Raw genomic sequence first — 25,463 nt, 5'->3', positions numbered from 1 at the left:
AGCATTGCCTTTGTAGCTCTGCAGTGATGCCAGCCTATTAACCTACAAATCATTTGAGGAAGGGAGTTAACCAACCCTGCGAACATTTAGGAATCTCTCATTTAAGACTGACTTGCCAGCCTAGAGTGAAAGTTTTTGTTTATTGCTACCTGTCACATTATTGAATTCAAGCTGCTTTGTGAATCCATGTCTGCCAAAATGGCATGGAGCACAGAGCCGCTTTTAGTTGCAGCATTTCATTGTCAGAGGAGACATCCTCTGTTCGTTTTAATTGATGATTTCAGATGGTGAACGAATTGCAGTGATCTGGAATGATACCATTATGTTATAATAATGGGGTGTGCTCTATCCACTAACAGATGGTGTAGCATATGCTGCCTTACTGAAGAATGAGCTACTGGGAGCAGGCATTGAAAAAGTGAGTGATCCTCAGACTGAAGATCGGAGATTCCAGATGCCAATGCAGGAGCGAAGGAATCTATTCAGAGTAAGTACCCAATGCAAAGAAACTGCTAAATAATATAGTTTTTATGGATGGATTGTTCTGACTGGAATCAATCACCCATGACCTCAATTATTCATGTTTTTCTGAGTTATATCACCAACATGACCATGGTAAACGAGAGTAGAACTGGGAGGTCTGCCCATGCTTGGGAGTTGACTTGTAGTTCTGTGGCCTTCTTATCCATTCTGCTGCACGCAGGAAATATTGTAGGATGAAAATTGTGCTTGCTTTTTATTCTAAAACTTTCTTTTATTTAGGAGCCCTTCAATTACTATAACAGTAAGTACAAAACCTGAAAATAGATATGTTTTGCTGCATGTTTCTTCTTTAATTCTGAGACGATGTCATGGGTTCAAATCGTGTTCAAAGACTTGAACACAGTCCAGGTTGGCATGCTGCTGCAGTACGGAGGGAGCGCTGCATTAGGGTGAAGGTGCCGTGATTCAGACAGCATGCTCTAGAAGTTCAGGCAGATGCTGAGGATCCCTGGCATTCAATGTTGTCTTGTATTTCTTTTGTGTTTTGGATTCAAAAAGCTTTTAAGAGTTGTATTTTTGGACACCGCTTGCTCCCAAGTGGATCTGTTCAAAAAGTAACGGAACTGTTGATTTGTCAAGGAGCTAAAGATTCATTTGAATAAAGCCAGCAGTCAGATACTTTCTAGTTTTGTGTTGATGGTTGATTAACAAAGATGTATCATGTCTTTGTGCAAAACTAAAATTACTGGGTTAAATTCAGCATATCTTCTGTTGTTTTAAACCTATTCTGAACAGTAATTTCATTTGTCAGTATTTTATTCCTCTTCACTATATCTTGTTCATTATGGCAAAATGTGACTTTAACTTCATAATATTTTTCATCCATCTTACGGGTTGTTTTATTTGCAGTATGCCTTGAGCACAAAGAGGTCCACTACTGAAGGTGGGAATGAGATTTCTCCATATTCATTGTCCCCCGTAAGCAATAAAAGGTAATTTGCCTCACCAGGTACCTGCTGTTGTTAACTTTGTTATTGACTGTGATGTTATTAACGGTGAAAAGTTTTGCTGCTCACCTAGGAAGTTTGCACTGGTACACGTATAATACTTTTTAAAATATTTGTTCAGGGAAAACTTGATGGATTTTAGATCATTCTAGCAACGAGTTAGCGCTGGTGCACAAAGCTGGTGGTCTTCTCTATAATACATCTAAATAATTCTCAAATATTTTGAACAAATTCAAGCAGGTATGTTTGAAATGGAAGAATTAGTATTAGAGTTTGTGGTCAAAACCAGAATCAAAGCAATGGGATTTGAGGAGCCATTCTGAACAGAAGAGAAAATCAGACCTTCTCTGAATTGCCTCCAGTATATTTATATCCTTTTATAAAAAATTGAGATAAATATTGTAAAACCATAAGAAATAGGAATAGGAGTAGGCCATTCAGTCCATTGAGCTTGTTCTGCCATTCAGTAGGATCACTGCTGATCTGTCATTCCTCACACCCATTTTCCTGTATTTTCCCTGAAATCCATGATTCCTGTACTGAATAAGTATTTGTCTTGGCCTTAAATCTGTACCCAGCCCCCAGCTTTCTGTAACAAGGAATTCCAAAGATACTCAACCCTCAGGGAAGGAATTCATCCTCTTCTCAGTCTTAACTTGACACCCCTTTATTCTGAGACTATGCCCTCTGATCCTAGACTCTTGCATTTACCTTGTCAGGCCTCTGAGGAATCGTGTATGTTTCGTAAGACAATCCCTCCACACTGGAGATCATCTATTAAATGTTCTCTGAAACTGCCTCCAATGAAATTATCTCTTTCCTTAAATAAGGGGAACCAAAACTGCTCTCAGTACTCCAGATGTGCTCTCACCAGCACCTTGTATGGTTGCAGTAAGATTTCCCTACACTTATACTCCAACTCCCTTGAAATAAGGACCAACTTTCCATTAACCTTCCTGATTACCTGCAGCACCTTGTGTGCTAGCTATTTGTTCTTGCACAGCTCCACCCAATTCCCTCTTGTATTGCAGCTTTCTACAGTTTTTCTCTATTTAAGTAATAATCTGTTCTTTTGTTCCCCCTTCCAAAATGAACAACTTCACATTTTCCCATATTATACTCCATTTGCCAATTCTTTTCATCCACTTACTTAACTTGTCAGTATCCCTTTAAACTGTTTTGCATCCTTCTTGTAACTTGTCTTTCCACCTATTTGAGTGGCATCTCCAAATATGGCTGCACTATATTTGCTTCCTTCCTCCAAGTCATATTATATACATATACATATCTATTTATATTTATATTACGAACACTTGCAGTCCCAGCACTGATCCCTATGGAACCCCACTGATCGTGAGTTACCACTCTGAAAAAGAATCCCTTATCCCCATTCACTATTTCCATGAGCCAATTCTGTATCCACGTCAGTATGCTATCCCCCAACATCGGCTCTTGTCACTCAACCTTTCATGTGGTACATTGTCAAATTCTTTCTGGAATTGGAAATACAACACATCTATTGGCTCTGGTTGAGACTTCCTTGAAAAACTCTAATAAATGATTTCCCTTTCACGAAACGATGCCTATGTTTCATTATTATGATTTTACAAATGTCCTGTCATTACTTCATTAATTGATACCAAAATTTTTCCAACAATAGATGTTAGGCTACACAGTACTCTAGATGTGGTCTCATCCATATCCTGTATAACTGAAGCATAAACTCCTTATTTTTAATTTCATTTCCTGTTGTGATAAACTATAACTTTCTATTACTTTTTCTAATTACTTGCTACACCTATTTTCAATCTCCTTATCTAAATAATTTTATATAAATATGAAAAGTTGAGGTACAGCACTAATCCCTATGGAACACCATTTGTTACATCTTGCCAACTAGAAGATACCTAATTTATGCCTACTGTTTCCTGTAAGTGAGCCAATCATCTGTCTGTACCAATATGTAAAGCCCTGCACCATGGGCTATTATTTTCCACATTTGACCAATGTTGTAGAACTTTATCAAATGTCTTCTGAACATGTTAGTAAAGCCAATGGCTCCCTTTTTTCCACAAGACACGTTACTTCTTCACAGAACTTCAATAATTGGTTAAGCATGATTTCTCTTTCACAAAATCACATTGTTTCTGACTGTAACTGGTTAACTTAAATTTATCAAAGTGCTCTGTTATGACATCCTCAATAATAACTTATAACATTTCCGTGTGAACGGTGTTCAGCCAGCTGAGCTATAGATCTGTTTTCTCCCTCCATCACTTTTTTTGAATAAAGCAATTACATTAGCTATTTTCCATTGTAATTGAATTTACCCTGAATCTAGTGAAGTTTGAAAAATGAAAACCAAAGTGTATATTACCTCACTAACCACTTCCTTCAAGACCCTAGGGCCCAGGGATTTGTTGTTCCATAGTTCACACCGTTTGTTCAGTACAGCCTCCCTGGTGATTATTGTTTTGAGTTCCCCCTTCAGTTCCAATTCCTGATTGGCAGGTATTATAACGCTTTACCGTCGTCAATTACATTAATGCAACTCTGAAGAATAATGTGCTCTCCGGTTCATAAAGCAACTCTGAAATAAATATGTTTTAAAATTGTGATGGACTTCCCATTAGGCTTGCTGTTATGGCAGTAAATAGCAACATATTGCAATTTTTAAAAAAATTGAGACTGAGATACTTACTTAAAATGATATTTTACGTCCCAAATTGAGAGTCTGGTCTGAATGAGTGCGAAGGCAGAACTTACTTGTCATATGCAGATTTTATAGAGTTGTCACATCAATTTATCAACTAATTATTGATATAACTTTCTTATTACCATTTGAACAGTCAAAAGCTGTTGCGGTCACCACGGAAACCAACAAGAAAAATTTCAAAGATTCCATTTAAAGTTCTGGATGCTCCAGAACTGCAGGACGACTTTTATCTCAATCTAGTGGATTGGTCAGCAGCAAATGTCCTAAGTGTTGGTCTTGGTGCGTGTGTTTACTTGTGGAGTGCATGTACCAGTCAGGTAAGGTGCTGTCGACTACCATGATAGCCCTAACAAAGACCCGTTAAATTTTCTGTTGAAAATTTAGTCTGTTAGCTACTTTTCTTTTTATTTTCACTTGAGACCCAGTTTATTTTGTTATTCTGTTCAGTGCATTCGGACAGATGCAGGTCACTGGATAGCTTGATCTATTGTACAGTATGTTATTAGCAAAGGCTTTGATATCAACGCTAAGTGGTAGAAGTTCTTTTAATTGCAATGGCGTTGTACGTTTAATGTATTTCTCTGCAGCATTCTGACTCTAATGTTTGCTTGATTTTGTGGGGTTTTCGCATCATGCCCAGTGTATTTGTTTTCCCGGAAGAGAGAGCCTCATTCCTGTTTCTTAGAACCCCAATAGTGTAAATGTAAGGAATCTTTAGTTCTTCAACTTCCCACTTTGCTCTACCCCAAAACCTGTCCAGTTCAATGTTGTCCTCATGTATAAATATATATTGCTTTCTGGCTGAGAGCTTCAACTGCGGCTGCTTCCATGTTTGTTGCAGAAGCTGCGTTCATTTAGCTGTCAGAATATCCAGAATTGTATTGTATCCAGAACTGATGGCTTTTATTTTCTTTCAAAAGTGTGTGGGGTGCAATATCTACTTTAAAACCTGTAAACTGCCCTTGTGTAGATGAAAATGTTCCAAGGTTCAGCCTGTTGTCTCTACAGCAATTGAGGTCCAACCCTGGGTTGTTGGTGGAATGGCCTGGAGTTGGTGATAAATCAGCCACAGCTCCAACCCTTGATCCCTGCTGGGATCAGCCAGACTTCCCACTCTCAATTCCTGCTGGATCAACATATTGGGTGGCAACAGGGCTGCAGCTGGCTGTTGTATGCTTGCCACTGCTCAATGGTTAAACTCACAAGGAAAAAATATTCATATAAAAGGCACCGGGAATCAGCCAGTGTCTGTGAACCTACCATCATCAACAGATCTTGTTGAAAGGGGAGAAGGTGTCTGGGGATAGGGAAATCTGCTCTTGTGCTTTATAAATTTAAAATGAATTTTGCATCTTTATATAAAGAAAATCCTCACCTTTTTAATAGACCTGTCTTGAACAAGCAGTGGTAATATTCTAGCTTCCCTCCTTTGTTTCACCTCGTGTTGAGATCTCAAATCTTAGAAGATTTGAGAAAAGTTGGAGGAAGGAATGGTAAAGAAAGTGATGCTGTTCCTTTGTTGGCTTTGGTATTTGGAACTAATTAATACTTTACGAGAACATAACCTGTAAAAGACTAACTTTTAGTCTTTTGTTCAGAACTAATCGAACAATCAGTTCGCAAGTCCAGAAACAACACACATACAGCATTCTTGAAACTGATTTCTTCTTTTGATGTTATGTTTGAGTCAGGGTCTATGCTTCATTGACTGAAATTTCTTGGCAACAGGTACCATAATTTCTGAAAGTACTCCCAATATCTGAATTATGAGGCTCAATCCTGAGCTGTCCTATTTTGTTGTTAAATTGTGTCTTTAAACATTTGACTTTTTATTCTTAAAATCTAAAAATAAAATGTCAATTTCAGCTGTTTGTGATATGATAACCTCGTGAGGGCGTTTTGCTTTCAGTTTTAATATGTCCTTCAGATGCTTTTTGAGTGGGCTTTTAACTGACAAAAGGAGTTTGGTCATTTGAGACAGATTTTCTGTGAAAAGCATCTAAATGCAGAGGGGCCCCAAATATTATTCTTTTCTGAGAAACCAATTTACACTACTTTTGCTGCAGTATCTTTGTGCATGTTGGTTTATATTGCGCCTGATGGTTTCACTTCCCTTAGTGTTAAATTGGGGAAGAAATATATTGACTTATTCAGGGATTAAACCACTTTAAAGAAGCATGTGTTGCAGTGTTTTGGGGTGGATGACTTATTTACCAAGCTGGCTTGTTTTTGCTGAGACCTTTCATCACCATGATAGGTAACATCATTGAGGCCTCCAATGAAGCAAAGTTGTTCTACTCTGCTTGGAATTTATATTGCCCGGTCCATCACGGTGAGTAGTGTCATCTCTGGTTCTGTTCTGTATGGGTTTGTATAGGGGGTCCAATTCTATATGTTTGTTGATTGCATTACGGGTTGAAAATTCCCATGCGTGTCAATATTTGGCTTGGGCTACTATCGTTACATTGCCCCAGTTAAACTGATAGCCTTTGTTGTCCGAGTGTACTGACTGTAAAGGAAAGTTCATCATGTCGTTGTGCTGCTAGCTGATGTTTGTGCAGTCTGATGGCTATTTTCCTTCTTGTCTGTCCGATATGTTGCCTGTGGCAGTCATTGCACGGTATTTTGTAAACTACTTTGGTTCTGCATGTTGTGGGAATGTGCAGGCACGACATGCTAAAAATTGTCCAACGACGGGAAACCTTCGCCAACTGACTGAGCGCTACCCGCAAACAACTTCACCTACTCCACGAATGCCTCAGGAACCAGGTACTGCCCCACAGCGTGAAGTACAAACCTCCACCCAAAAACCCACAGGCATACAAAATAACTGAACAGAACGGGACAGAATGCTATGGGTAACGATTAATGATGCCCATAACCAACTCAACAAGTACAAATGGGAAATTTCACACCAAAGATCACACTATGGACTACAACCCTACAACAGCCCATCATCATCAAACAACACAGGACCAAAACTAAGAGGAGATACGAGCTACAGGAGAAACTTACCAAACTGATCCACCACAAAGACAAAGACAACAACAAACCGGATACACGGATAAGAAACCTATTCAGCAAACGACTCACAAACTGAGAAAGCCGTCTTAATACATGGACTGAACCATCACCACAAAGATGTGACAGAACAGACTTCATTAAAAGAGAACAGACTCACAGACGAAACACAAGCCATCTGACAAAAACAAAGTTGCTGGAAAAGCTCAGGTCTAGCAGCATCTGTGAAGGAAAAAACAGAGTTAACAGAAATTCTGAGGAAGGGTCACCGGATTTGAAACATTAACTGCTTTTTCCTTCACAGATGCTACCAGACCTGCTGAGCTTTTTGTTTTTGTTCCTGATTCACAGCATCCGCAATTCTTTCGGTTTTTGTTTAAGCCATCCGACAAAGTATAATCCCCACTCTAAACTGAAGGAACGAATGCGACACCCTGACCACAGACAGAAAAGCACTAGGTAAGCTCAAGAAAGACAACAGCATCATAATCCTACCAGCAGACAAAGGGCACATTGAAAATACCGGACTTTGTCAAGAAAGCACATGCACTGATCACAGATACAAACACTTACCAACAGGTGGCGATAGACACAACACTGCAGCAAGGCAATAGGATCACCCAGATACTGAAGGAGACTGAAAGGATGCAGGACAGATAACCACAGACTACATGAGAATGAAACCAGAAGGTATGAATATCCCCCAGTTCTACGGACCTCCTGAAGTACACAAACCAGACATCCCCCTCAGGCCCACTGTCTCCTTACCGGGCAGAACTACACACAAACTGGCTAAGAACCTACAACAGACTGAAACACTTGGCTGATGGATCATCCCATTCAATCCACTCAGCCCAAGAATTCCTCAATACCGTAAAATCAGCAGTGATGAGATTATGGTATCCTTTGATGTCACAGCATTATTCATGTCTACTGACATCCCACTAGCCAAAGAAACATTGGCCGCATTACTAGAAGAAGCTGGAACGCGGACCAGCAGCTCCTCCAGCAATGACAACATACTCAAACTACTAGACTTGTGCCTCACCACACACTTTGTTTTTAATGGTCAAGTATACAAACAGATCAATGGCGCACCCATGGGGGTCACCCATCTCAGGACTCACTGTAGAGGCAGTCATGCAAAGTCTAGAACACACTGCCCTCCCCCGCATCAACCGAAACTGTGGATCCGGTATGTGAATAACACGTTTGACAAACTAGAAGAGACCCACCACCTCATCAACAACCTACTCGCGGGGATTAAATTCAAGACCATAAGACCGTAAGACATAGGAGTGGAAGTAAGGCCATTCGGCCCATCAAGTCCACTCCGCCATTTAAATCACGACTGATGGGCATTTCAACACCACTTTCCTGCACTCTCCCTGTAGCCCTTGATTCCTTTTGAGATCAAGAATTTGTCGATCTCTGCCTTGAAGGCATCCAACGTCCCGGCCTCCACTGCACTCTGCGGCAATGAATTCCACAAGCCCACCACTCTCTGGCTGAAGAACTGTCGTCTCATTTCAGTTTTAAATTTACCCCCTCTAATTTTAAGGCTGTGCACACAGGTCCTAGTCTCCCCGCCTAATGGAAACAACTTCCTAGCGTCCACCGCTTCTAAACCATACATTATCTTGTAAGTTTCTATTAGATCTCCCCTCAACCTTCTAAACTCTAATAAGTACAATCCCAGGATCCTTAGCCGTTCATCATACGTTAAACCTACCATTCCGGGGATCCTCCATGTGAATCTCCGCTGGACACACTCCAGGGCTAGTATGTCCTTCCTGAGGTATGGCGCCCAAAATTGGACAAAGTATTCTAAATGGGGCCTAACTAGAGCCTTATAAAGCCTCAGAAGCACATCGCTGCTTTTATATTCCAACCCTGAGATAAACGACAACATTACATTTGCTTTCTTAATTACAGACTCTACCTGCAAGTTAACCTTTAGAGAATCCTGGACCAACACTCCCAGATCCCTTTGCACTTCTGTTTTGCGAATTTTCTCACCGTTTAGAAAATAGTCCATGCCTGTATTCTTTTTTCCAAAGTGCAAAACCTCACATTTACTCACATTGAATTTCATCAGCCATTTCCTGGACCACTCTCCTAAATTGTCTAAATATTTCTGCAGCTTCCCCACCTCCACAGTACTACCTGCCCGTCCACCTATTTTCGTATCATTGGCAAACTTCACCAGAATGACCCCAGTCCCTTCATCCAGATCATTAATATATAAGGTGAACAGCTGTGGCCCCAACACAGAACCCTGCGGGACGCCGCTCGTCACCGGTTGCCATTCCGAAAAAGAACCTTTTATCCCAACTCTCTGCCTTCTGTCAGACAGCCAATCCTCAATCCAAGCCAGTAGCTCACCTCGAACACCATGGGCCCTCACCTTGCTCAGCAGCCTCCTGTGAGGCACTGTATCAAAGGCCTTTTGGAAGTCTAGATAGATAACATCTACTGGGTTTCCCTGGTCTAACATACTTGTTACCTCTTCAAAGAATTCTTAACAGGTTTGTCAGGCACGACCTCCCCTTACTAAAACCATGCTGACTTGTTCTAATTTGACCCTGCACTTCCAGGAATTTAGAAATCTCATCCTTCACAATGGATTCTAGAATTTTACCAACTACCGAGCTTAGGCTAATCGGCCTATAATTTTCCATATTTTGCCTTGATCCTTTCTTAAACAAGGGAGTTACAACAGCAATTTTCCAATCATTTGGGACTTTCCCTGACTAGAGAGAGGAAGAAAACAACAATTAGCTTCCGTTTCTGGACATTAGAGTAGTTTGAACGGTGAGTTCCAAACTTCAGTATACAGGAAAACAACCCACACTGACCAAATCCTCAGTAACCATCCCAACAGCCACAAACAAAGCTGTATTAAGACACCATTAAATGGGCCACTACTTGCCACAACACTCCAGAACAATGCAGGAAAGACGAAGAGCACCTATAGAAAATCTTCTTTGGGAATGGCTACCTCCTCAACTTCATCCACAGGTGCCTACTAAACAGACAGCAAGAGGACACAGTATTAGTGAGTTTTGAGAAGATTTGTAGCTCAGGTTGAGGTTCTGGATGTGAGTTTGCTCGCTGAGCTGGAAGGTTAGTTTTCAGACATTTCGTCACCATTCTAGGTAACATCATCAGTGAGCCTCCGACGAAGCGCTGGTGTTATGTCCCGCTTTCTATTTTTCTGGTTAGGTTTCCTTGGATTGGTGATGTCATTTCCTGTTCTTTTTCTCAGGGGGTGGTAGATTGGCTCCAAGTCAATGTGTTTGTTGATGGAATTCCGGTTGGAATGCCATGCTTCTAGGAATTTTCATGCGTGTCTCTGTTTGGCTTGTCCTAGGATGGATGTGTTGTCCCAATCAAAGTGGTGTCCTTCCTCATCTGTATGTAAGGATACGAGTGATAGTGGGTCATGTCGTTGTGTGGCTAGTTGATGTTCATGTATCCTGGTGGCTAGCTTCCTGCCAGTTTGTCCAATGTAGTGTTTGTCACAGTTCTTGCAAGGTATTTTGTAGATGACGTTTGTTTTATTTGTTGTCTGTACAGGGTCTTTTAAGTTCATTAGCTGCTGTTTTAGTGTGTTGACGGGTTTGTGGGCTACCCTGATGCCAAGAGGTCCGAGTAGTCTGGCAGTCATTTTGGAAATGTCTTTGATGTAGGGGAGAGTGGTTATGGTTTCTGAGCCCGTTTTGTCTGTTTGTTTGGGTTTGTTGCTGAGGAATCAGCGGACTGTGTTCATAGGGTACCCATTCTTTTTGAATACGCTGTATAGGTGATTCCAACGAGCCACCCCACACAGCAGCACAAAAGAACTACGCAGAGCAGAGGAAAATCACCTATACAGCGTATTCAAAAAGAATGGGTACCCTATGAACACAGTCCGCCGATTCCTCAGCAACAAACCCAAACAAACAGACAAAACGGGCTCAGAAACCATAGCCACTCTCCCCTACATCAAAGACATTTCGGAAATGACTGCCAGACTACTCGGACTCCTTGGCATCAGAGTAGCCCACAAACCCACCAACACACTAAAACAGCAGCTAATGAACTTAAAAGACCCTATACAGACAACAAATAAAACGAACGTCATCTACAAAGTACCTTGTAAGAACTGTGACAAACACTACATTGGACAAACTGGCAGGAAGCTAGCCACCAGGATACATGAACATCAACTAGCCACAAAACGACATGACCCACTATCACTCATATCCTTACAGATGAGGAAGGACACCACTTTGATTGGGACAACACATCCATCCTAGGACAAGCCAAACAGAGACATGCACGAGAATTCCTAGAAGCATGGCATTCCAACTAGAACTCCATCAACAAACACATTGACTCGGAGCCAATCTACCATCCCCTGAGAAAAAGAACAGGAAATGACATCATCAACCGAAGGAAACCTAACCAGATAAATAGAAAGCGGGACATAACACCAGCGCTTCGTCGGAGGCTCACTGATGATGTTACCTAGAATGGTGACAAAACATCTGAAAACTAACCTTCCAGCTCAGCGAGCAAACTCACATCCGGAGGACACAGTATGCCCTAAAACACTGGCCACACTGCCTTACGTCAAGAACATATCAGAACTGACAACGAGATTCCTAAGACCATTAGGAATCATGATAGCACACAAGCCCACAGCCACTCTACAACAAACACTAACAAGGATTAAAGGCATCATTCCCACAATATACAGAACCAGCGTGGTTTACAAAATACTACGCAATGACAGCCACAAACATGACATCAGACAAACAGGAAGGAAAGTCGCCATCAGAATACATGAATGTCAGCTAGCAGCAAAATAACTTTCCTTAATATCAGTACACTTGGACAATGCAGGCTATCAGTTTAACTGGGATAGTGTAACTATATAGTAGCCCAAGCCAAACAAAGATATTCATGGGAATTTCTAGAGGGATGGTTCTCAACCCATAATGCAATTGACAAATATACAGAATTGGACACCATATACAAAGCCATACAGATCAAAACTTGAAATGACACTACTCACCATAACGGACCAGATAGTGTAAATTCCAAGCACGGTAGAACAACAGCACTTCATCACTGATGATGTTACCTAGGATGGCGATGTAACGTCTGAACAAAAACAAGCCAGCTCAGTGCGCATGTCAACAAGCTCACCCACAATCTGACTTACAAATCTTTGCTAAAACCTTAGCAGTGTTTTATGTTTTTGCTTCCTAGGTCACTAGACTGTGTGATCTCTCAATTGATGGTGACTCTGTTACATCTGTTTGTTGGAATGAGAGGGTGAGTGTAATCAAATGTCTTGGTGATTATCTGATGCATTTGATTCCTTTTGTTTCGCAAATCAAAACTTAGTGAAATCCGTAAAATTTTATTGCACAGTAACACAAACAACGTTGTCTTATTCTTATTTTAATTATATATATTCTTTAAAGTACTACGAAATCCATGGTGCTTCACACTGTAATGAAGATCACACTAATGCACACAAGGGAATGTTAGGTCAGTTGACCAGAAGCAAAGTTAAAGTAGTACATTTTAAGGAGTGTATTTGAAAGTGAAATGTGACCTAAAAATACAAAGGGAGGAATCCCAGAGCTTGTGAACTAGCAACTTAATATGTAGCAGCCAGTGGTGGATTAATTAAAGTCGAAAATGCACAAGAGGCCAGAATTTGAGGAGCCCAGATATCCTGACACAATTTGGGGCTGGAGATAGTGAGAAGCAAGGTTTCATGGATAGATTTGAAAACAAAGATGAAAGTTTTAAAATCATCATGTTGCTTGACAGACAGTCAATATAGGCCAGTGAGCACAAGCGTGACAGGTAAATGAGAGTCAGTATGATTTAAGACATGGGAAGGAGAGTTTCATATGAACTCTGGTTTAAGGGAGGGAATTTTGGTAAAATGTTGGTGACCAGCCAGGAGTGCATATGAGTTGGAAATAGGGTTCGGAATGAAGACCAAAAACAATGGTTTCAGTCTTTCCAATATATCAATAGAATACTTTCAAATTCATTCAGATTTACTTTCAAATATTTCTTTACATTTTACCTCCAAAGGCTATTATTAATGCCATTCCTTATGATTTTTGCTCAGTTTGGTGTTTAGTGCATTTAATTTTGAGTGAATGGGCTATAGTGTTGGGTGATCTGTGCAAAATTTTGATTGTTAACTGAATTATCACCCAGTTGACTGGGTAAAGCGAGTGAGTGAATAGACAGAAAATGACTTGAGAATTTCTGTTTCATGATCTGTCATTAATTGAATGAAGTCACTTGAAACGGTACAGGAATTGACTTTCAAGAAAAGCAAAACCACAAATTCTACAAACTTAAATTTTAAAGACAAAATAGTGGAAAAGTGCAACATTGACCGGAGAAAGACAATTATGTATCCAAAGAATGATTTGTTTTTAGTACCTGCCTTCCTATACCAGGGGTGATGAGGGATAGCATGGCTATGACTTCCAACTAATTCAAGCATTTCTGATCAGACTATCTTCATCTACAGATCTTTAGTGGAATGAAGAGGTACAAGTTGACTTCCTCCTTTTCTCCATCACCGCTGAGTTCCTGATCATTTGTGGGGAGGCACGGTTTGGGGGTTTAGGACAGAGGGAAATTCTGATGAAAGTTTTAACTCCAGCTTGTGCTTTGAGCATTCCAAGGGGGAACTGCACCATTGATGTACTATGGGAGTAGGACATCAATCTATGTGTTTTTGAGATGTTTTATTACATTCAAGGCGTTACGTAAAACTAGATGCTCCACCTGCAGAAGGTTCCATAGTAACAGTCTCAGTAACTTAATGCAAACAATCTCTTAATATACACAGGGGAATTTTGTAGCTGTGGGTACCCATAAGGGATATGTGCAGATCTGGGATGCGGCAGCTGGGAAAAAGCTGAGTTCTCTTGATGGACATTCAGCTAGAGTTGGTAAGTATTGCTATAACAATAATAAGACCATAAGATATAGAAGCAGAATTAGGCCATTCGACCCACTGAGTTTGCTCAGCCCCATTCTCCTGCCTTCTCCCTGAAACCTGTTTATTCCCTTACTATACAAGAACCTACTTATCTCTGTCTTAAAAACACTCAATGACTTGACCTCCACAGCTTTTTGTAGCTATGAGTTCCACAGATTTGCCACCTGGTTTTAGGATTCACAGAAGAGGCATTTTAAAAAAAAATACAGAAGAACAGATGTATTTAAATAAAACCATAATTATGGGAAATTTATTATAAACTGCTGGTTTGTTCATCGTATTAAAAATAATAACCAATATAAGTTTTTATTATAACTGTTTTGAAGGTTTCTGATGTGAACACATTTTGATTGTTTTGAGACATTTGTATTTATAATCTGACACAAGTGTATTGTTTTACTGGAAGTTAATTTTGAGTTCAGCTGTTCTGAGACAATGCCAGGCAGCTGCATAAATCTGGAGCTGTTTTCCCAATAGCTCATGATAGGTCAATTGAAACTTTCAAAATTGAGGTGAATCTTTCTTTTTGTCAGAGAAGAATATTACTAGTTACAAACCCAAAGTGGTGGGTGTGATGGAGTTAAGATACAGATCAGCTGTGGTTCAGTTCATGAGCAGAACACATGCAGTGAGCTACTCCTGTTCCTAAACTAGATGCATAGGTGTTAAACCCAGACAATACTCCATATTGAAATGGTTTGTGTCTTTTGTCTCGCATAACCTTGGTAGGAAGAAAGATGAACAACCAAAATGTGATAGTATACTTTGCAAACAGTTTGTACTATTCACCATTTTCTGAAAAGCCTAGGATATTGTCTAGGATACAGCCCTAATAGCCTCACTAATAAAAGGTGGCCCTACTGAAGTCATTGAATGCCTAACACCCGCAGAATTAACACTGAGCTGCCTTGGATAGAACTGTTGATTCCTTTGGATGCATCCAATATTCTTTCACTTTAACATAAGAGTAAACATTAATAAAATTCTGGGGTAGCCCTACGGATAAGAATTGTATTTTTCTAATCTTGTGCATTTGGGATTTTATGGTAGAATCCTACAAAATTTGGACCTTGAATTGAGTACACCTGTTTGCTCAAATGATGGACTTTGATTATTGATGCACCTGTTGTGTCTTTGTGAAACTCTCTTTTTCAAGAGCACAGGCTTAATATCAAAATAACTAGAATAAAAAAGATATTTGCATTATTTTATTATTAAATAATGCAAACGTACTTTTGTTTCATGTACAGTGTGTTATATAAAAACGTAACTGTTCAGATTTCTTGTTGCGTTGATATATATTAACCTTTATTAAACACATCTGCCACAAACTTTAAACGTTTTAGATGTTCACTGATTTAAACTAATCTACAGTGTGTCAGTTAGAAGGTGGCGACTGAGACATTAAGGCCTTTACTGCTTATAGATTTCACAACAGTTATGAAAGAAGAGAGAAGAGACTAAAGTAGTCACTAACACAAAAGCTACTTTTTTGAAAAAACAAATAGTATTACTGTGTTGCCTAATGTATAGGGGCTTTGGCTTGGAATGCTGATCAACTCTCATCAGGAAGTCGGGACCGTCTCATTCTACAGAGAGATGTGAGAACACCTCCACTTCAGATGGAGCGGCGATTACAGGGCCACAGGCAGGAAGTCTGTGGTTTAAAGTGGTCTCCTGATCACCAGCACTTAGCTTCTGGGGGCAACGATAACAAGGTACCTGACATTCGTTCCGGTGGTATCCAAAATCTAGGGTTTAGTCCAAACCTATTCATTTTGTCCATTGAACACAAGGCAAGCGTAGTAAGAATTTGTACACTCATACAGCCAGGAATAGGAGAGAGCTTTGCAAAAATCGGAAATCTGAAATGGCCTTGTGATATTTACCTTCTGCTATTATCACTCTTGATATAGCTGCTTAACTGAGCAAATGATGGAGGAGATGGAATCTTTCAAATTTCATTTAAAAATTCCCATTGGAATTGGGGTCAGATGACTAATATAGTGGCTTAAGCTTTTGTGATGTTACAGTCATTGCTGAATATCCATTTTTACTTTTTTGTTGGTCTTTTGTTTTACAAGCGGATTTTATTTTTCTTTCAGCTCTTTGTATGGAACAATTCCAGTTTGAGCCCAGTCCAGCAATACACAGAACATTTAGCAGCAGTAAAGGCCATTGCCTGGTCTCCTCATCAGCATGGCCTTCTGGCATCAGGAGGGGGCACTGCTGATCGCTGCATTCGTTTCTGGAACACACTGACATGCCAGCCCTTGCAGTGCGTCGACACAGGCTCTCAAGTCTGCAATCTTGCCTGGTCTAAGCACGCAAATGAATTGGTGAGCTTTTACCATTAAACTCTGTGTGTGTGTGTGTGTGTGTGTGGGGGGGGGGGGGGGGGGGCGGTGGGCGTCGGGGGCGGATGGAGTTTTCGTTTTGCCAAGTAATGGATTTTAACTACGTTTTCCAGTTTGGAACTGATTATGTAAAGGAATGTGATTACCCAGGAACTTGCTTTCTTCTGCAAAGTTCACCAAGTTCAAGGAAGTCATATGTGAGGAGACTTCTGAATCTTTTAAACAGATTTGATTACAGTGTTCTGTACCAGGAATTCTGAGATGTTTTTCTACCGAACTTGTTGTTAATACTTCCCTAATGAGGGCAGCCTCTGTTTTTCACTTACGCAGCAGCATTAGGGTGATGTGATGATTTAGTGTGCCTAACCAAACACACAACTATTACAGACAAAAGTTAGGAGCTTGTCCTTGGATTTCAGAATTGGGTTTTTATAAAAGTATTTTCTTCCTCCAACTCTCGCCCTTTGCTTTTAAAAAGTATGAAAAGAGACTACAATATTACTTGAAACAAAGGATGTCTAGCTGAGGAAAGCGGCACTGTAGAACAAAGCATGTTTCTCCACATGAACAGATTATAATAGAAGTGCTTGATCTGGCCACAGATTCATAGACTGTTCTGTTTGTGGATGCTTATGCAGGACCAGCAATGCACTTTTCATCAGGTGCATTGTTCAATAACCTCCTTCAGGATTTCTAATTGTCTGCTTGATGTGGATTTGCATCCATATTCCAACATTAATTATGTTTCCTAACTGGCAATCCAGACATTTTCTTCTGCTGATCCCTCGAAACCAATTTATAAAGTCAGTTTTTTGGGAATAAATCCTGCAGCTGAGTCCTAAGTTTAAGATTAAACGTAAACCTAGTAAAATTTAAAAACGTTAAGCTGCTGATATACTGATGTGGTGTACATAGAAACCTGCTGTTTGACATCAGAGGCACTTTGTCATTTACCTTGTCTATATGCAGCTGAGTGAACTTTGAGGGGTAGATGCTGGGGGTGAAGATAATGATGTGCTTTAGCTTCATGCTGCTTCTTATATTTTTGTTCTGACTTCTAGCCAGGTTCCCAAACAGCAGCTATACCACTGTATTCGGTCCTACAGTGTTATGCTTGTTAGTCTTGACTGATCCATAACTACGAGCAACGTTTGGCAATTTCAGCCCCTGCAGGCTGCTCTGCCATTCAATACAAACATGATGAATCTCACCTTTGCCTCGACTCCACTTTCCTGCCCACGCTCTCTTTATAATTCCTCAACCCATTACGAATTAAAAATCTGTCGCCTCCTTAGTTTGCTCCATATCCCAGCATCCACCACACTCTGGGGGTCACGAGTTCCACAGAATCATGACCTCTTCGAGAGGAGAAATTTCTTGTTACCTCTTTTAAATCTGTTACCCCTTTATGCTAAAAATAGGACCTCTTTGTTCTAGATTGCCTAGCTTAGGAAGCATCCTTTTTACATCTACTTTGTCAATCCTCTTTAGCATCTTTTATACCTCAATTAGATTTTCTCTCATTCTTCTAAACTGCAGACAGCATTGGCCTAAACTGTTCAACTTTTCATAAAGTAGGCCTTTCATCTCTGGAATCAATCTAGTAATCCTCCTCTCACCTGCTTCTAATAAGAACATAAGTAGTAGGATCAGGAGTAGGCCATCCACCCGCCTCGAGCGAGCCCCACCATTTAATAAGATCATGGCTGATCTTTTTGAGACTCAGCTTCACTTACCCACCCACACAACATAACCCTTAATTCCTTTACTGATCAAAAATTTATCTAGCCTTGCCTTGAAAACATTCAGCGAGGTAGCTTCAACCGCTTCACTGGGCAGGGAATTCCACAGATTCACAACCCTTCGGGTGAAGAAGTTCCTCCTGACCTCAGCCCTACATCTGCTTCCCTTTAGTTTGAGGCAATGCCCTAGTCCTAGTTTCATCTGCTAGTGGAAACAACCTCCCTGCCTCCACCTCATCTATTCCTTTCATAATCTTATGTTTCTATAAGGTCTCCCCTCATTTTTCTGAATCCCATTGAATATAATTCCAGCCTACTCAGTCTCTCCTCATAATCCAACCCTGTCAACTCTGGAATCAACTGAGTGAATCTCCTCTGTACTCCCTCCAGTGCTATTATATTCCTTCTCAAGTAAGGAGACCAAAACTGCACACAGTACACCAGGTGTGGCCTCACCAGGACCCTATACAGCTACAGCATAGCCTCCCTGTTTTTAAACTCCAACCGGCTAGCAATAGCAGACAAAATTCCATTTGCCTTTTTAATTACCTGCTGCACCTGCAACCCTACTTCTAGCAATTCATGCACAAGGACACCCAAGTCCCTCTCCACAGCAGCGTGCTGCAATTTTTTTACCTTTAAAACATAGTCCACTTTGCTGTTATGCCTACTAAAATGGATGACCTCACACTTATCAACATTGTACTCCATCTGCCAGACCTTTGCTCACTCACGTAGACTATCGATATCCCTCTGCAGACTTTGTGGTCTCTGCACACTTTGGTCTACCACTCGCCTCGGTGTCATCTGCAAATTTTGACACACCACACTTAGTCCCCAACGCTAATGTAACTACATCTCTGCCACATCAACGTTTAAGTGCCTCTCAGTCCTTGATTTAATCAGATTCAAAATCCTCATCATTGTTCATGAACTCCTCCATGGTATCACACCATGCAACCCTTTCATCTTGTTCCAGTCTTTTCATTCTTCATGCCCTCCTGCCCGCAAACTCCGCTGTATACCTCCCCTTGCTCCCTCTCCACTGAGTGTGAAAGCCTTCAGAAACTCAACTATGTACCTAATAAAATAACTTCTCCCGTCTCCTCCAACTTCCTGTTGCTCTTTTCTTTAAACCTCCACCTGGTTATACTTTTTGACCAGCGATAGTAGTAACTGCCGATGCTGGAGAATCTAAGATAACAAGGTGTAGAGCTGGACGAACACAGCAGGCCAAGCAGCATCAGAGGAAGGGGAAAGCTGATGTTTCGGGTCTGGACTTTTCAGAAATGGGGAGGGGAAGGCGATTCCAAAATAAATAGAGAGAGGTGGGGAGGCGGATAAAGGAACAGATAGGTGTAGAGGAGACGGACAGGTCAAGGAGGCAGGGATGGAGCCAGTAAACGTGAATGTAGGTGGGGAGTTAGGGTGGGGATTGGTCAGTCAGAGAAGACTGACAGGTGTATCCCTGCCCCCTTGACTTGTCCGTCTTTCCTGGACTGACCTTTCCCCTCCCTAATTCTCCACCTACACTGGCTCCAACCCCACCTCCTTGACTTGTCCGTCTCCTCTCCACCTATCTGCTCCTTTTATCCCCACCCTGCCTCTCTATTTTGGAATCCCCTTCCCCTCCCCACTTCTGAAGAGCCCAGACCCGAAACATCAGCCTTCCTGCTCCTCGGATGCTGCTTGACCTGCTGTGTTCATCCAGCTCTACACCTTGTTATCTTATATTTTTGATCAGTCTTTTTGTGATTTATTTTGCTACTCCAAGGGATCAGTTTGAGGATTCAGGGAAGACCCACTTAGGATAGAGATGAAGAAACATTTCTTTGCCCAAAAAGTAGTGAGCCTGTGGAATTCATTACTGTAGGAAGTAGTTGATGCCAAAACATTGAATCTATTCAAGAGATGAATAGATATGACACTTGGGACAAATAGGATCAAAGGTTAGGGGGAGAAAGCAGGATTAGGCTATTGAGTTGGATGATCAGTCCTGATTATGGTGAATGGTGAAGTAGGCTGAAAGGGCCGAATGGCCTCCTCCTGTCTTCTCTTCCCAGAAGCACGTTTGCTTTTCTTTTAAAAATATTATTGCTTCACACTTGTGGAGATTATTGCATTTGTTTCCAAGTATTTGATTCTTGCCAATCTTCAATGACTAACTTGTATTCTTTTTGCTTAAGTAAGCAGTTTATTTATGCACTTTGTGTGGCATTAATGAGGATCTACAGGAATTCAAATGTCCACTTTACAGCAGTGTTATCAGCTAGGAAAGTTCCTGATGTGAGATGATATTAATGGCAGGGAAATTATGCTGATCTAAGGTACAGTATTGTAAATGATATTGCAATCAGAGCTAGCGACCAGAGGGTCAACAATGTATTTTTTTAATTCACAGATTTGGGTTAGTTTACTGGACTTGAATTCATTCAATTTTGTCTGAAAAAGCAAGTCCCAATTCTAAATGAGGTTGAAAAAAACTTCATTAAGATTTGTTGATGGATTTTTAGATTTAAACTTGGCTTTGTTTTACAGGTTAGTACACACGGCTATTCACAGAATCAGATTTTAGTGTGGAAATACCCGTCCTTAACACAGGTTGCCAAACTGACCGGGCATTCATATAGAGTGCTCTACCTGGTAAGAGTTTTGTTTTTGTGGCTAGTTGCAAAGTTGGCACTGATATACTTCGCTTTCTGCAACATGTTGGAAGATTACAGCATTTGCGTAATCTTACTAAACGTGTCCTCCTTTGGATAAATGTTGTTGGAGGAATTTAAATTCAATAAATCTGGAATAGTAAAGCAGGTCACCATAGTCCTACCAGACCATAGGACTGATCTGAGATTTTAAGCATGATTTTCTTATGGTTTACCCAGGTGTTAGTTATACACTAGTGGGAAGTGAATGGTCAAGTGTTATAACTTGCCTAGCCTTTCCAAATACTCTAAAGCAAGTGAAATTCAAAATATGACAGGCCATATTGTAGAGGAAATCAGTCAACTTCATGTGGTACTTTTCTGATTACTTCAACATTTACAAGCCTTTGTATTTTTGCTCAGCTATGTTTCTGTCCAGAATCTTTTTTTGGAAATTCTAAGTTTTGCTACATAATTGAGATCCAGGGCAGATGCCTGAATGCGAACTTTTCACAGCCAGCAGGGGGGTCTCTCCAAGGAGCAATTGGACTGAAGCAGACAGTGAGACTGTGACTTTATTTTTTTTGAATTTTACCTATCCTGCATCAAACTGTAAACAGATGTTTGTTTTTTCTCTTAAAATGACAAAAATACATTTTTTCCCCAATTAGCCACTAATCTAATGTTAGCTTCTATCTTTGAATCAACCTAGCCAAATTAATTTTGTTTCTAAATGTAGGTTAACTGAATGATACATAAATTAGAGAAGCATTGTAAGTAGCGTACCCCAGGGTTCAGTGCTAGATCTGTTTTTGTTCCCTTACAGGGCTTGCAGGTAATTACAAAATTAATCATGATTAAACATGTCCTAAAAAACTGTTTTAAGGTCAGTTTTTATTCCATAGCAAAATTGTACATTTATTGCACTTATTAGTTTCCTCTATTGATGTCTATTTTAAAATATTTATGGCTATCTGGAGTGGCAGTACTGTAAATAAATGAGTTCAAACCATCTACAGGTAGATCCTTTGTACTAATGAGTTGCGATTCTTTTCTTTAGGCCATATCACCTGATGGAGAGGCTATAGTAACAGGAGCAGGTGATGAAACTCTGCGGTTTTGGAATGTTTTCAGTAAAACCCGTTCGACTAAGGTAGGAAGTCCACCAAAACTACTTTTTGGCAGAGCTGTTTGTTTGCAAGCACTTATGGTCAATTTAACTTACACATTAGTGTATGTAACTCCCCATGAAAATAATGGGGAAAATAATATACTTTGTTTGGAAAATCACTTGCTGATTATTAGACCATGTGATGTTATATTAAAAAGGATGTTAATTTTTGTCCAGCGTGTCCTTAACTGGCTGGGAGATAAAAGCGTTTTGCAAGAGAATGCAGGAATTTCATGTTTCTGGTCACAGCAGAGTATCAATGGGAACTTGACTAAAGCAAGGTTAAGCCCAAGAAATGTTACATTTATCTGGAAAACTTCTTAATCCAGTAAAACTCCTTGTCAAATTACAGTATGAGGATTTGCTGCTGTTTTTACACCAAGCTGGTATAGTCATGATGTCCCATCCAAGAGTGAAGTTATGGAGAAAGATTTGCATTTATATAGTGCCTTTCATGTCTTCAGAACATCCTAAATTGATTTAGAATCAACGAAATAAATGTTGAAGTGTAGTCACTCATTTGGAAAATATGCAGATGCCAAGGATTCAGACCCAGCTTTGTAATAAATGACTGGATAATTTACACTTGAAGAGTATGTTTTGGCTACACACCTTTAATGATAGGGTTTTGAGCAGTGTTGCTGAACAAAGAGACCTTGGAGTGCAGGTTCAGAGTTCTCACAGTGGAGTCACATTTGGACAGGATAATGAAGGCGGCATTTGGTATACTTGCCTTCATTGGTCTGTACATTAAGTGTAGGAGGTGGGAGATCATGTTGCAGCTGTACAGGATATTGGTTAGGCCACTTTTGGTATACTGCATCCAATTCTGATCTCCTGGCTATAGGAAGGATGTTGTGAAATTTTAAATGGTTCAGAAAAAATTTATAAAGTTGTTGCCAGGGGTGGAGAGTTTGACCAATAGGGACAGGCTGAATAGGCTGGAACTATTTCCCTGGAGCATTGAAGGCTGAGGGATAAGTTATAAGTTATAAAATCATGAGGGGCATGGATAGGGTGAATAGCCAAGGTCTTTTCCCTGGGGTGCGGGAGTCCATAACTAGAGGGCATCAGTTTAAGCTGAGAGGCAGGAGATTTTAAAGGGACCCAAGGGGGCAACTTTTTTAGACAGAGGGTGGTGCGTATATCGAATAACCTGCCAGAGCTGGTACAGTAACAACATTTCATAGAATCACAATCCTGACAGTGTAGAAGCAGGCCATTCAGCCTATTGAGTCCACAGTGCAGAGCATCCTACTCAGATATAACCCCAACCACATGTATAATTGAGCATGGCCAATCCATCCAACCTGCACATCTTTGCATGGGTTTCCTTCCACAGTCCAACGTCCAAAGGCTGGAACCAAACCCAGGTCCCTGGCGCAGTGCTAACCACTAAGCCACAATACTGCCCCCTTAAAAGGCATTCGGATAGGTACATGAATAGGAAGGGTCTAGAGGGATATAGGCCAAAAGCTGGCAAATGGGACTGGATTAATTTTAGGTTGTCTGGGTGGCATGGACAGGTTGGACCAAAGAATGTGTTTCTGTGTTGTACAAACCTATGATACAACTGGAGAATTGCTATGCTTTTCAGATAGTTTTAGTGGGATCTTTCCTGCCCATCCAGAAGGGCTGACAGGACTTTGACTTTCACATGAGATGTTAAACCTCCAAGTTAGTGCCACTGTTCAAGTGAATTGTGGCTAGCCATCCTGAAACAGCTACTGCACCCAGAATCTGGCTGGATCACACCAAGTACTGTCAGAGTTTCTTGTGAGAAAACTGATCATTAAATTCCAGGATGATCCTGGAAATTAAGGATGAGCCTAGTTTCTTCTATTTAGTAGTGACTATATTTCAAACTTCTTACCTTTTGTATTTTCCACCATCGCCTATGAGAAACACAAGTTCATATTTTTTTGGCATGGCCTCAATTGTAATGGTATTTCAGTTGGCCTAGTCATCTCTCTCTCTCTGCACAGGCAAATCATGCCATCCCAGCCCTGCCCTAAAATCATGTGTGCCACCTAGTTCTTTATAATAGCTTCTCCATGATATTCAACTTGCTCTTTTAGCCCCCATACTCCAACAAACTGTTGCTCACCCAACCCATCATCTTCACTACTATCTTGAATGGTGTTGATAACTCCCTTGTACTGTCCTTTTTTAACTTCTAAATCTTAATTATTATCCCTTGACTTCTGCATCCTTTATAACCGTTATACAACCTCTCTTACCCCCTTGCTATAGCTTTGGCTTTCTATAATCCCACATGTCTCCAACTCTGACCTGCTGTGCACCCTTTAGGTCTCCTGTTATACAGGCAGAGTCATACAGCAATAGAAACAGACCCTTTAGTCCAGCTGGTCCATGCCAAACATAAACTAGTCACACATCCTTCCAAACCTTTCCTATTCACATACTTACAACATTTGACACATTTGGGTAAGTGTACCCACATCCACCACTTCCTCAGGAAGTTCATTCCGCATGTGAACCACACTGTTTAAAAAAAATTGCCTCATGTCTCACATTTAAAAAGGTACCCCCCAAGTATTAAACCCCCATCCGAGGGAAAAGACAACTACCATTAATCATGTCTAATATCTCTCATTATCTTATAAACTTTTATCAGGTTGCCTCTCAACCTGCTCCACTCCAGTGGAAAATTTCCGAAATTATCCAGCCTTTCGTTATAACTCGAGCCTTTCATACCCAGCAACATCCTGGTAGATCTCTTCGGAACCCTTTCAAGCTTGATAATACCCTTCCTATAACTGGGCAAACAGAACTGGACACAGTATTCAAAGAGCGGTCTCACCAATGTCCCGTACAACCTCAACATAAATCCAAATGCCTATACTGAAAGGACTGAGCAACTAAGGCAAGCATGCTAAATGCCTTTTTAACCACCCTATGATGCAAACTTCAAAGAATTATGTACATGCATCCTTAGGTCCCCTTGTTCTACAACACTACCCAGGGCCTTACCATTAATTGTATAAGCCCTACGCTTGTTTGTTGTACCAAACTGAAATATCTCACATTTATCCAGATTGAACTCTTTCTGCCATGTTTTTCAGACCATTTACCCATTTGATCAAGATCCCTTTGCAATCTTAAAGCCTTCTTCACTGTGCACCAAGCCACTAATTTTGGTGTCACCTGCATAGTGACTAACTGTACCTTCTATATGCTCATCCAAATCACTTACATAAATGATAAACAAAAGAGGGCCAAGAACCAATCCTTGTGGAATATTGCTGGTCACAGGCCCCCAGTCAGAAA

General features: G+C 40.6%; 1 protein-coding gene across 4 annotated transcripts in view; it reads left to right on the top strand.

Moving 5' to 3' along the window:
* LOC125456558 (fizzy-related protein homolog) overlaps positions 1 to 25,463 on the top strand; it is a 53,914-nt gene that overhangs the window by 27,345 nt on the left and 1,106 nt on the right. For all 4 annotated transcript variants that reach the window (XM_059647948.1, XM_059647946.1, XM_059647947.1 and 1 more), the window contains 9 exons: positions 360 to 487; positions 1,393 to 1,475; positions 4,340 to 4,523; positions 12,487 to 12,552; positions 14,108 to 14,210; positions 15,794 to 15,978; positions 16,366 to 16,599; positions 20,898 to 21,002; positions 22,062 to 22,154. In XM_059647948.1, the coding sequence (XP_059503931.1) occupies positions 360 to 487; positions 1,393 to 1,475; positions 4,340 to 4,523; positions 12,487 to 12,552; positions 14,108 to 14,210; positions 15,794 to 15,978; positions 16,366 to 16,599; positions 20,898 to 21,002; positions 22,062 to 22,154 (1,181 nt within the window). The remainder of the gene's footprint in view (positions 1 to 359; positions 488 to 1,392; positions 1,476 to 4,339; positions 4,524 to 12,486; positions 12,553 to 14,107; positions 14,211 to 15,793; positions 15,979 to 16,365; positions 16,600 to 20,897; positions 21,003 to 22,061; positions 22,155 to 25,463) is intronic.

Source organism: Stegostoma tigrinum, chromosome 8 (assembly GCF_030684315.1).
Source record: "Stegostoma tigrinum isolate sSteTig4 chromosome 8, sSteTig4.hap1, whole genome shotgun sequence".
NCBI classification, from domain to species: Eukaryota; Metazoa; Chordata; class Chondrichthyes; order Orectolobiformes; family Stegostomatidae; genus Stegostoma; species Stegostoma tigrinum.
Note: the sequence above shows the minus strand (reverse complement) of the source record. Positions and strands in the feature narration are given on the sequence as shown.